This window comes from Protomyctophum parallelum (genome assembly GCF_964188405.1).
Source record: "Protomyctophum parallelum genome assembly, chromosome: 9".
NCBI lineage: Eukaryota > Metazoa > Chordata > Actinopteri > Myctophiformes > Myctophidae > Protomyctophum > Protomyctophum parallelum.
This window is the reverse complement of record NC_139706.1, coordinates 23,658,489-23,671,802: the sequence shown is the minus strand read 5'-3', so window position 1 is coordinate 23,671,802 and position 13,314 is coordinate 23,658,489. Positions and strand designations below refer to the sequence as shown.

The 13,314-nt window shown below is 43.2% G+C and overlaps 2 protein-coding genes across 2 annotated transcripts; one reads left to right on the top strand and one right to left on the bottom strand.

The window, feature by feature from the left end:
* Positions 1-1,510: 1,510 nt before the first annotated feature.
* On the top strand, positions 1,511-2,503 carry LOC310864488 (nudC domain-containing protein 3-like; the record flags this gene model as incomplete). Its single annotated transcript, XM_083773176.1, has 1 exon — positions 1,511-2,503. The coding sequence occupies one exon, from the start codon at positions 1,511-1,513 to the stop codon at positions 2,501-2,503; it is 993 nt and encodes a 330-aa protein (XP_083629302.1).
* Positions 2,504-7,323: 4,820 nt separating this feature from the next.
* Positions 7,324-12,524, bottom strand: LOC310864487 (proteasome subunit alpha type-4-like; the record flags this gene model as incomplete). Its single annotated transcript, XM_083773175.1, has 3 exons — positions 7,324-7,380; positions 11,086-11,231; positions 11,762-12,524. The coding sequence occupies 3 exons, from the start codon at positions 12,522-12,524 to the stop codon at positions 7,324-7,326; spliced, it is 966 nt and encodes a 321-aa protein (XP_083629301.1).
* Positions 12,525-13,314: the final 790 nt, after the last annotated feature.

Here is a 13,314-nt window from a genome sequence, read left to right as displayed (position 1 = left end):
GTCATGTGAGGAGAGAGAGCGAGAGAGAGAAAGAACTAGGTACATTTGCTCTACATATGGCGTAAAATTTCCCTTCATTGTCGATGGCATTTAATGTTCGTGTTGCCACAAATGTAAGTCATATTTGACCTAATTTCTCCTTTCATTGGCTATGGGAAATATTGAGACGACAAAAGCTTTATATAGGAGGGGCTAGTGCCCCTGAAAAAAGGAAGGAAAAGTAGAAATTGGGCATAATGGGTAGATACTAGATTGGTGCCCGGCCTATTCAGGAACCCATTGTACCCGTCTGTCTGTGTCTCTTTTATGCTCTTATATGGAGTTCCGTGTCAGGCACTTCCAGATATGGATTCCAGGGCAGTCCAATCCTGGTGGGCCCGGTGGGCTCGCTCGGCAGTCGGCACCAGTCGAGTCTATCTATTTATAAATTATGGAAATCTCTTCAAGCGTGTGTATCTGTACTTAGTGTAGCCTATCTTGAAAACAATCTGACCAATCAACTTCAAACTATATGTGAGAATTGCAGTGGGAGTGGAATACAAAGTCTGTTGAATCCAGAACTGACGATCCGACCGTTATGCCCGGGCATATATCTAGAGATCTGGTTGACTAGAATCGCCGATCCCACATTGTGCACACTGACTCTGCTCCTGTGCTGCCTGCCTCTGCCCCTATACTGTGTACCCTTGCCTTGTGGTGGTGAGTGAGTGACTTTGTCCAGTGTGCATTCCTCCTGTTCAACCTCAGCCCCTCCCCTCTCCTCTCTCACTTCAGTGATGCTTGCGGAACTCGACTTCATCTCGTTCCTGACCACATTTAAAAAGGTACTGCAAGTAGAAGTACTCTGTCAACAGGTACAACGGGAATTGTATAACCTCAGAGGCATGTGTTCCCAAGTCCCTACATTTTTGCCCATAGTATACATCACTCTTGTGCCAATAATTGCGGTAAAGCACATATACCCTTGTGTAATATTGCTTAAGTAAAGTCGTGTTAAACTGTCCCCCTGGGTTTGTACTTTGAAATTAGTTCTACATTTGGGCCCAAAACACATCCTGAGTCCCGACACCCACATGTGGAGATCCTTGTATCTGTCTTTGTGTCTGTACATGTTTATTTTATGCTCATATATGGAGATCATACTATACTTATGTCATAAACCGTCGACCTCCTATAAGTAAGTACTCTGTCAACAGTATTGTATACCCTCAGAGGCATGTGTTCCCAAGTCCCTACATTTCCCCCCATACTATAATCTGGCAATTTGTTCTGACATCACTGTGAGGTCAGAATGTTATAACCATATATGGCTTTGGCTGAGAGGCTATGTCACACTTTGCTGGCAGCGTCACTGTTACTTAAACTGGTAAAGTGGTTAATTTGTTGTCATTCTTTTCAAGCTACCGATTGGTAAACAGCTATAGTAGTTCTATTTTGCAAAGGAATTATTACTTAGAAAATCCTACTATAAAGAATTTCTTTGAAATACCACATAGAGTGCTAACTTGCAATGGCGCCGCCCCTGGGAAAGACAGAAATGTATGACAACGCTTTGTTCGGCATCTTGCAGAATGTTGGAAATGTACAGGATTTTCTGCAGATCTATTTTGGGTTCCTGTACCGCAAGACCGACTACTTCCACCGTGCCAATGGTGCGGCAGAGAAAGTGGCCCTCAAGAAATTCAAGATATTTGAAAAGATTGCAGAGAAGGACAGAAATAATGGGCTGAAAAAAAAGGAAAGCAGGGCTGTTCCTCCCCCAGCAGCTGAAGAGCTTGAGTGTGCACAGCAGCAGAAGGAGATATTGGATGCCCAGCCAACCATGGAGTCCTCCACAGTGTCAGATCCAGCCTCTGGCATTCTCCCCAGTAGCGGTCCTAGCCAGTCATCGCAACACCGGACAACTGCAGCCGCCAGCAGCAACTCAGCAGAAGTGGATGAGCAGATGCTATTTCAGTCTAACCCAGAAAGTTATAATGGGGCTGTGAGGGACAAATACCGCTGGTCTCAAGGCTATGACGATGTGGACGTACGTGTAGATGTTCCTGAAACAGTTGTCAGGGGCAGACAGGTGGCGGTTAGCATCCAGACCAGCAGTGTACGTGTCTGTGTGAGTGTTGGAGCAGAAGAGACGGTCCTGATGGAGGGAGAGTTAACAGAAAAGATTAACGCCGAAGACTCAATGTGGAACCTCGAACCTGGACGCTGCGTTGTTCTATCACTCAGTAAGTGCGGTGAGATGTGGTGGAAAGCACTACTGAAAGGAGAACCGGAGATTGATATCACCAAAATTAATTGTGAGCTCCCCCCTGTGGCCACAGTTGATGATGAAGGGGAGCTTGCTACTATAGACAAACCCAAACCTGAGAAGAAGCTAACAAGCGAGGAAATGAAAGTGCATGAGATGCTGCAGATGGGCTGGAATGCTCAAGATTCACCATTTAAAGGGCAGCAGTTTGATCCCTCAATGTTTAACATCCAAAATACAAAGACGCTGGATTAGTTTACAGAAAGAAGATTGCAGATTACCTCAATTGCAACTGTACTTTGACCAGATTTTTTCTTCCATCTGCACCAAATCTCTCAAGATGTCCTGTTTGGATGTATGCATTAACCTTGTAGGAAAAGGAGCAATGAAGAGGAAGGAGGGGTTGAACTGAAAACAAAAAGAAACTGCTTTTTTATATTTAGAGGTTTTATTTGTATAGTGTTTTTAACGACCAACAACATGGAAAAAAGAAATACAAATATATAAAAAAAGGAGGATGAGTAAATGATAAGAGATGGCTATGTGCTGGTCTGCTCTGTGATATCCACAAATGCTGCTGCATCCTGTCTTCCAATTCTTTTGTTACCTTTTTTTTTTTTACAAAGATGAAGTTTTAGAGGATGGAAACAAAAATCACACCCATGTGAAGTGAGTGGTGCAACTCCGTGTGGGGGTCCCCGGAAGTTCCAGACCCGCAAGAACACACACGCCCAGGGTACCGGCCCGCTTCCGGCAAGCCGCCCTGTCGCCCTGTGTCCGAAGCGGTCCAGAGATGACAGATTTACCCCGTGGGGGTCCCCGGAACATCCAGACCACCAGGAACGCGCCAGCCCGGTCACACCCGAAATCATATACAGTTAATATGTGCGCAACAGTGACACTTGGTGGTGAAAACCAACCAAACGCTATTTTCGTGCCCGGACACATGCCAGCCAGCCAGCCAGGGACCCAGTGACACGCAGCTGTCTATAGGAGTGGTTGCACCACTCAACAACAACTCTTGGTGACTATGTTTCACCAACCAGATTGCTGGATCTGGGACCCCATTTACAGTTGGTTAGGCTTGCATCATGGATGTGATATGTAGAAACCTCAAGACTCAATTAAGCATCAACAACCATGAACAACGGGCAATGCAAGTGATAATAGGGAGAGGGAAGAAGGAGCATTGGTGTGGGTGGGTAAGGATGGAAATGGAGGGGAATTTCATGCCCCTGCTTTTTCAACTGTTTATTGTCATTTGTGTTGCAGTGTTACCATTTGCTCTAGGCTGATTCAGTATACTGTAAGTAAGGCTTAAATCTCCTATGCCCGGCTTTTCGCGTTTGTGTAAACACAAAAGTGAAGACAAAAAAGTGGGGACGCAAATGGTGATTGGCCAATTTACAGACGCTCTTAACCCAGAGCGATTTACATTAAGAACAAAAAAGCATGACAATACATAACATGATGTATAAGAGCGTCCCTCACTTCACACGCGTGTGTTTTTTGCAGTGTTGCACCTAATGGGGGAACCGACTCAGCCGAGCAGTCTGGGTCGGTTGGCAGCAAAAAGATGTGTGCATCATAGGCACACCTTATACCGGCCTCCATGGCAAAATACAAAATGACTGCTTAAGGCAGTTGATACGAAAGAACTGATGGTTATTGGTTAATCCTTTTGAAGCGCTTAGCCAGGAATCAAACAGTTTTGCAGTGCTTGAAATAGCACACCTGTTTTTGTATGAACTATCATTGAAAATGTCAATGATCTAAGGAAGGGCATGTTTGCTCAAAATGTGTCTCAATGGAAAACATTTCCCTCACACAGACTGCACTGCTACATCATTCAAATTGAGCAGTTTTACCAATCTGGTCCAGATGCCTGAAAGCTGTCACGATCTCCTGAAAAATATGAACGGATTAAAGTGGCTGATTTGTGGACACTTTTATGGACATTCTTCCCAGAGGCAGCCAAAGTTCTCAAGTGTGGCCCCAAGCTCTGCGCCGTCTACGGCCACACTGTTCGAGAAAGTGTAGATGCCGAGATACTGGGTTACCTTGAACAGCATTGTGTATGTGCTGGTATACAATTGTGAAATGGCGCATGAACACTAATCACAAAAAACAGTATTGATCAAGAAGGATATAAATAAGATGTAGAGTGCAATATAAATAAGATGCTGAGTAAAATAAATAGGCATATGAAGAGAATTTAGATGAATAAAGAAGACTCAAGGCGCACGGTGGCGACCTTATTGTCGAGCTTGGGCGGCCAATGGCGGTCATGGGTTCAGTGTACCCCGCACCATGCCGTCTGTCAAATACCCATCACAAACATGCCTTCTAGAGAGAACAGTGAGAAAACGCACCCAGGGCGCAGTACCCCCCGTAGCAAGTATTTTTCTTAATGAACGATAACGATAAAAAAAAATGTTTTTGTGTAATGTCTCCCTCTGAAAGATCGAAATAAACTATTCATAAACTATTCATTCATTCATAATGATATTTAACGATATTTATGGGTGGGCAATATCTCACAACGGGGTAAGGGCTAGTTTATATAAATATCGTCAATGTAAATGCAAATAATGGCAAACCCTATCTGCAAAATATACAGTCTCTCCACATGCCTTCGGCCTGGTGGAGACAATAATGGACACAGTGTTGAAAACCACTGCTCTAGTCCAGGGGTTCTCAACGTTTTTATGCCGCGGACCCCCGGAAATGTCTTGGGACCCCTGCCCCGCCCCCTATGTGTACCTACTATATGTAAACTCTTCATTTCCATTTTCCAGCCATTCAGTTGCAAAAAAATAAAAAATAAACGGGTTGAGAACCCCTGCTCTAGTCCAGGGGTTATCAACCCGTGGGTCGCGACCCCTAGGGGGGTCACCAAATTATTTTGGGGGGTCCCCAAATTATTAAATAAATAAATAAATACATTTGCAAGTGATTGGCTGGAAAATGGAAATGAAGAGTAATGTACTATGTAGTACACAGAGTACATGCATACATTTTCCTTAATGATTATATCTGGTTTCAGTATTTATGATATATTTTCTCTATTATTACTTGCGCAAGCAGAGCATGCAAGTACTAGTTTCGCCCAGGACGATATTCGATGCGTATGCACCGTCCCAGCAAATGACGTAATGACTACTTGTGCCTGATACGGCAGTGGTGCCAGATTACATACATGTATAGGAAGGAGCATTACCTTTAATCCTCCCGACAATAAAACATATCGTCATTACGCCACCATCGATAACCAATTACACTCTGGCATTGGGTCCTTTAATCCACATCTTTATTACGTCATGAGAGCTAGTTATACCAGTTATAGTATAACTTGCGTACTAGTACTTGCGTATGAACCATCCCAGCATATGACGTCAGGGTATAACTGTTATACCCTGACGTCATATGCTGGGATGGTTCATACGCATCAAAAGTGGCGCAAAGTAACCACAGTAAACCGCTAATCAACTTACAAATTACATATACATAATTACATATACATAGAGGCATTTCCTTTAATCCACCCGACACTGATCAACATATACGTCACCATCGAAGGCATTGGGTCCTTTAATCCACATGTTTATTACGTCATCATTGAGAGCTAGTTATACCCTGACGTCATATGCTGGGACGGTGCATACGTGGCGCAAAGTAACCACAATACCGTTAAACAAATTACATATACATATACACAGAGGCATTTAGTATTAATATCACTATAGTCCAAGATTAAGTAAAGTTAAAGCAATTGACAATTTAAAATAAATAATTATACTGCATACTGTACGTGATAACATATTTTATTTCAGTTTATATATATATCAGTTTAGAAACTAAAAGGGATCCAGAATAATTCTAAATCGATAAAACTGTATTTCTTTTATAGATAGAAACTTGTACCATACTTGTACTACTTTTTGCGAACGCAGTGAGCCACTTACTATGACAGCAGGGGCTGAGTGTCTGTGTGTGTGTCACGCTGTGTGGTGTCACGCTGTTACACCACCGGCCCGCCACCAGAGGGCGCAGCTGTGGCACGCACGCACGCACGCACACACACACACACACACACACACACACACAGGGCGCAGCTGTAGCACACACACACACAACCACACACACACGAGCTGCGTTCGCTTCACGCGTTTGCGCGTCTTACTTGTTTACATGCATAAAGTAGGTACAGTAGGTGTCACGTTCCGTGACATGTTTTGGATTTTCTTGTGTTCCTTGGTTTTTAGTTAGTTAGTGTTTTACTTCTTTGTGTTACTGTGATTTTGGAGTATGTATTTTCCTTTTTTCGTAGTTGCAGTTCTGCTTAACACTGTGAACCTTTATTTTGTAGTCTTGTTTTGTGCTTTCCTGTCTGCCCCTGTAGTTCTGTTCCCGTCTTGTCTCACTAGTCCTGTGATTGCCAGTGTTTCCACCTGTGTCCCCTTAGTTCCCCAGCCTATCCCAGTGTTGATTGTCAGTAGATTGTCACCTGTGTCTAGTTATCCCATGTCTATTTATATGCCCTTGTGTGTTCAGTTCTCTGTCCTCGTGCCAGTTCCCTGTTTCCCTGCATTGTTAAATAAACCTGGATCTTGCACCTGAATTCTGCCTCCGCTGCTACTGTCTGCACTTGGGTCCTACACCTTCTCTGCCCGGCACCGTGACAGGTAGGTAGCTAAACCTAATGATTCAACATTTCAAACATTCCTTCACAGAGAAACTGAGATTTGACAGTTTGTAGCGGTCGACAGTACTTGCGCACTCTGCTAGTTAAGATTATTTTTGCAGTCAGTTTGTATTGGTGGTGGGGGGCGGGGCGGGGTTCCCGAGACATGGCCAAAGCATTTCTGGGGGTCCCCAGCCAAAAACCCCTGAAGTAAAGGACACATATGGGACTGGGATGTGAGCGGACCATCACTTCACTCCGTCACTTCCAGCATGTTCAACACGAAAAACAAGACAAGCTACATGTTGCATGCCATGAATTCTATTTGAGGTTCACATTATATACTGTACGCCTCAGTTAACCAAATGATGAAGTAACATTGTCTGTTTAATTAAAGACAATGATGATATTCTGGCTGTTCCTCCGACTCCAAGTCATCCTCGAGGAGCTGTGGAAGAAGCACATGAACACATTATTACACAAACAAAATGCCAAACCTCAGACAGTAAAGAAGTACATTTACTATTTACTTGAGTAGCCTACTGTACTTAAGTAAAGTTTTTGAGTGTCTGTACTGTATTTGAGTTTATGTTTGGAATATGACTTTCACTCCAGTACATTTCTAAGACCAATGTTTGTACTTTGTTAGTCCACTACATTTCTAGGGAGTGAAAAAAGTGCATTATTAATTAGCCATATAGGGCTACAGGCCTTATTAAAGGGTACTGAATGACTGGATTTTGTATGTTGGATCAGACAATGTTGTGAGGGAGAGTATTATATTGGACAACGTGAACTGTGTTTCAAGCTTGGCCTGTTTCTGTCTGGGGGGGGGGGGGGGGGGGTGGGACTGGTGTGCTGGATGCAGATCGAATTGGTTGAGCTGAAATTCATTTTGGAGTTTGTCTTAATGTTGGCTTATAGTTATCTTTAGTAAACTATGTCTGGTACGTTGGTTACATTGGTTTGGTTAAGTTGGTTTGGCAGGTGTATGGTTTGCGCAGATTCCCATCCTTAAAAATAATAATGAATTGACTATAGCACTTTTGTGTTGCTGATTGTTAAAATGTGTGTGTCTCTGTTTGCCTTGTGGTAGACTTGTCACTGGTGTGTCAAAGCTGGCAGCTTTAGATGGTGAAACATAATGTCACAGTGTGGTAGTTTTATATGCTGGGGGGGGACGATAGTTGTTGTAAACTCTAAGTACTGGACCCTCGTCTGGTTTGACAGACAGGTAGTGTGTGCAGGCTGGGTGGTGTGTGATAATCCGGTTGAAGTATTCCTTTGGTACGGCGATTAAGTTTACTGTCAATAATTAAACCTAGAAATGTATTCTCAAACACTCCACATTTCCACATTATTTATCATAATTTTAGCCTCTCTGTCAATTGATCTATTACTGAAAATCATGAATTTAGTTTGACTTAGATTTAGTGACAATTTATTAATGTCGAACCATTTCTTTAATACTGTAAGCTCATTTTTCACTGTATCCAAGAGCTGATCCAGGTGTTTTCCTGAGCAGCACAAACTAGTGTCGTCAGCAAACAAGACGCAGCTCATTTGTTTTAATATATCGCAGACGTCATTTATTGTCATAATAAATAGCTTTGGACCCATGCAATACAGAGCCCTGTGGGACTCCATATGTAATTTTTTGCTCTTCAGAATCTACACCATTCATATGTACAAATTGTGTTCTGTCGCTAAGGTACCATGAGTTTGCAGTTCCTCTTACACCGTATCTTTCCAATTTTTTTAATTGGGTACTCTCAGCTGCCCCATCTGGCGGAGTCAGGTTAGCGCCGAGGCGCTCCAACACAAACACTCTTGACATTAAGCGTCACACTACCAACAATCAAAACCACGCTGTTTGTCCAAAACACACAATATGTCCTCTACCATCGACGTCATATGTTCATTTATCTTCAGCCGTACAGACTCCAATTGACTTGTTTTATTATGAGACATTTTCACCAGCTATCTAAATTATAATGTGTTATATACTTATAACGTATATAATGTGTAGGCCTACAGCTCTCTGTTCCCACTGTAATATAGGCCTACTTATACAATGTGTAAATGTCTCTTTTCTTACGATAAGCATCACAACAAAGAGGTTCTCGCCGATTCCGCCATTACGGCTGTAGTAAATAAACCAGTGTCGAGTGACCTAGGATAAGGTAGCTAGGATAAGACTTCCGGTGGCCGAGCTCTTCAGAATAAAAGTACCCGCTAAAGTAAATAAACGATTAATTTGCACAATTTGCACATTAAAACAGTAAATTAAGTATTTAAACGAAAATATACAACACAAATTATGTTTGTGTATTTTCATTACCATACAGTTATTAAAAACAAATTACTTATTCCGTTACAAATAGGACACTAGATAAAAAACGGCTCTTCGAGGCAGCTGTTGTGACATACGCACATGTTCAGGGAGATGTCCTCTACCACACCCCACTCTCCGCTAAGTGGGAGAGGTGTAAAATTCCGAGCGGCAGGCCTTCTACTGTTGTCAAAGGTAAAAAAAAGTGCAGTTTCCAGACCAGTGTGGATACTGGACAAAAAAACGGCTCTTCGAGGCAGCAGTTGTGACATACACACGCATACAAAAGTGCTGGGACAAATATATGCCATTTTGTCAACAACCATAGAGCGCAAGAGCTGATGGTACTCATCTATAGTCTTATCACACAGCCACCTGCCATTCTCTAGGTCAGGTGAAGGATTTTTGTCTATAGTTTTGGAATGGGTGTAACCTGTGTACATGGTTTGCATCTGTCTGTGCATTTATGCTTTTGTTTGACCTGCTGAAATTGGATTAGTTTGACACACTAGTTTTCTCGTATGACACAACAAAGAAACTAGCTGTCAGTCAGTATTTGTTGCATCAGCTCAAAGGTATATGAGCCTGTGTCATTGGATTCATGTGTCATGATATACCATTTCTGTTTTTTGTAGGTTTACAATGACACATATGGTGACCTGTCCAAAAAGGCACAAATACTGGACACAGTATAATTATTTTGTTGGTACAGACACAAGAGAGTGAACATTTTGGGGATTTCTGTGCCAGATCTTAACAGGAGAACTTGCTTACATGTTTCACATTTGTTAGGTTGAGCAGGAAAGTGGTACTGTGTCTAAGATGCCTTTTTGTGACACTTCAAGTGGCTGCACTATGAGTTGTGAGTGTGTCACCACATTGACTACAAACACATCGACTAAGACTTTTAAGGCAAAGCAGGTCATTTCCATGGAGCCGGAAGTACTGTATGTCTTCCACAAAGCAGTTTAATATGGTGTCATAGATAATTGCATGAGACAGTAATGGCACTGATGTTTTGGGAACGATTTCAGTCCAATTTGGGCCCCATTGACTTCCATTCTGAAATTGTAGTTAAAAATGAAGAAGAATGAAGTATAGGATACAGTACGTACGTGAAAAAGGTTATACTTCCTTTACCTGCTGGCACTGCAGTGGGCGCAAGAAGGGTCAAGAAAATCAGCCTGCCGGTTTGCGAGATTATGTAGGAAAATGGACAGCTAGCCTCTTTAAGATCCACACCATCAAAACTACCTGGTTTGGATTGATTTTATAGCACTTTTCTATGCACTACGTGCTTACTCAAAGCACTTTATTCATTCATTCATACATTTGGAGGTGAAGCGGCGCACAGTGAACCCCAGCGTCCTCACTGGCTGCCATTTGCTGGTATGGTAACTTTGGTGTCAGACAGAAAAATGCCCTTAACCGGGTTGTTAAGAGGGCTAGCAAAATTGTGGGGGAAAAAAATCAGCTGTCTGAGTCACTAGCAGGTTTAGCAGACAGCTCTCACCCCCTATACCGGGAATATGAATTCCTGCCATCGGGCCAATGGCAAAACCAACAGGTACACATTTTCATTTATACCTACCTCCATTCATGCCATCAACAAGGGAAGCAGGAGGAGGTATAGATGCTGTTTAGTCTCAGGGGTGGGTGGTGAGGATAGATGTAGTTGCACTTTATATATAATCTTCTTCTGTCGTATATGTCCTTAGACCTTCAGCTCTGTTGCAGCAAGCCAGTGTGTCATTGTCTAGGTCAATGAAGCCTTGATCACCATTTGGTGGCCGGTATGTGTGGTCTGTAATGGATCCCCACATTTGCAGTGGGCACTTTCTGTGACTTCTGCATGGATGCACCAAAGCGTCCCACACCCGTTCTCAGGCGGTTGAGGGTTGTCCACTCCCTGCGGGGGGAGATGCTGGCCAGGAACATCTGTGGGATACTCGATGTAGTGGTGAAGCCTGGAAGGCTACATTATTACATTGTTGTTACATTAATACAGATTAATGTAACAATCTGTGATAATGTATACGTATGTCTGTTGTTTATGTATGTTTTACTGTTTGTAATGTGTTTTAAGAGCTTTTATTATCTGCTGTAAAACAAAGTGCCCAGCTTGGGACATGAATAAATATAAAATATAAAAATAAAGGCAAGGCCCACCTTGCCTTTCAGTGTCTTGCCCAAGGACACTTCGACATATTGACAGGAGAAGCCGGGATTCGAACCGCCGACCCACGGATCATTGGGCAACCTGCTTCTCCTCCTGAGCCACAGCCGCCCCAATAAACGATATCAACAATAAAGTAAACAATATCTAATAATGGCAGTTTGTTTTTTGTTTTGTTTTTCCTCTAACTGAAATTTTAGACTGGAAGACAACGGGGGTTGGAATGGGTTGAAACCTTACCCAGATATGGAGGTGGCAGACGTCCGTCATAGAGCTGACATCGTAGTAGACAACTTTACACATTGCCAACGTTACTCTCACTTTCCTGCGGAGCTTTGCTCTTTGCTTTGGCCTCGTCTGCGTTGTGCCTCTCAATGAGCTCCTCCACCTCCTCCTGCTTCAGCACCTTGATCTTCGTCTTCCCGCCCTCCCGCGTCAGGGTGGCCAACTCCACTTTGTCCGCCGAGAGCTTGCTGGCGTCCATGGTCCTATTGAGGACTTTGATGGCCAGGGTCAACGCTGCGGCCAGCGTCATCTCCCCTTCTTTGAACTCTTGCTTCAACATGGACACTGCGGCGCCGCTGTTGTTGCCGATGCAGGTGGCCTTCCAGCCGCTGTAGTTGCCACTGGGGTCACTCTGGTACAGCTGAAATCTGTAGTGCTTGTCCCAGCCCATGTAGAGCAGGGACACACCGAACGGCCTCTTACCCCCGAACTGCGTGTAGGCCTGTTTCATGTCGCACAGATGTGTCACCAGCTGCTCGCAGGGTATAGGCTCCCCGTAATGCAACGCATACCTCTGTGCGATTAGTCGCAATTGGTTTGTGAGAACGTTGGCGTCCGATGTAATTCCGGCAACGCTGCAAGCCATGTCCTCATTGAGCTTGTAAATCTTCTCGGAGAAGATAACGTCATCCAGCAGTTTGTGGACGTTGCGTCTCTCTGCAGCTAACAGGACGCCGTCGTTCGCCAGGATCCCCAGACATGTTCCGGCGTGACCGATGGCTTCCATGGCGTATTCCACCTGGTATAAGCGTCCTTCAGGGGAAAAGATTGTAGTTCGGGAATCATATCTGCGAGACATTTTCACTTGTGTATACTCAAACCTCCTTCAGTTTGATGCTGATTAGATAATGATTTCTCACTGGGCTATGTGTTAAACTACACTAACCTCAAGTTATGGCATACCGTCTAACATTTTATAGATTGAATTGATGTCATCATCACATTGATACATCATCTATATCCAAATTTGGACAATCCAAGTCCCATGACTTAAATATATTTGAGTTAAATATCTCAAAAAGTATAGATCAATAAATAATGTGGGAGAAAGACATAGTAGTGGGGTTCTATGTTAGCCTAGTGGCATTGTGCACAAAATGTTTATGGTGCTGATTAGTCCAGTGGTTTGTATAGGATTAGCTTCAGAGAGACTCAGATTCACGGATACACATTATCTGTACCCAAATTTGGACAATCCCAGCCCCATAGCCTCAACATTCTTTAAAATGTTAAATATTTCAGTGGGATTCTACGTTGACCTAAAGCCCAAACCACACCAATGGGAGACGCAACAAAACGGTTTTAGCGTTCGTCGCAGCGCAACTGTTCCTGCAAAAATGTGCATTGGAAGTTAAAATAATTTCTGATATGCCTAATATTCTTGTATTGCCGCTCAACAACTACCTCAATTCTATATTTGAACACTCAATCATGGAAGGTGAAAGTCAACAAATTTGTACAGCTTGTGGTTCTGCAATGAAGAGACAAATATGTTGGATTGCTTATCCTGATTTCACTACTCTTTCTGTGAACCGTATTGATAATGATGGGAATTGGTGCACCACACCCCTGTAGTGTCATTCTGATCT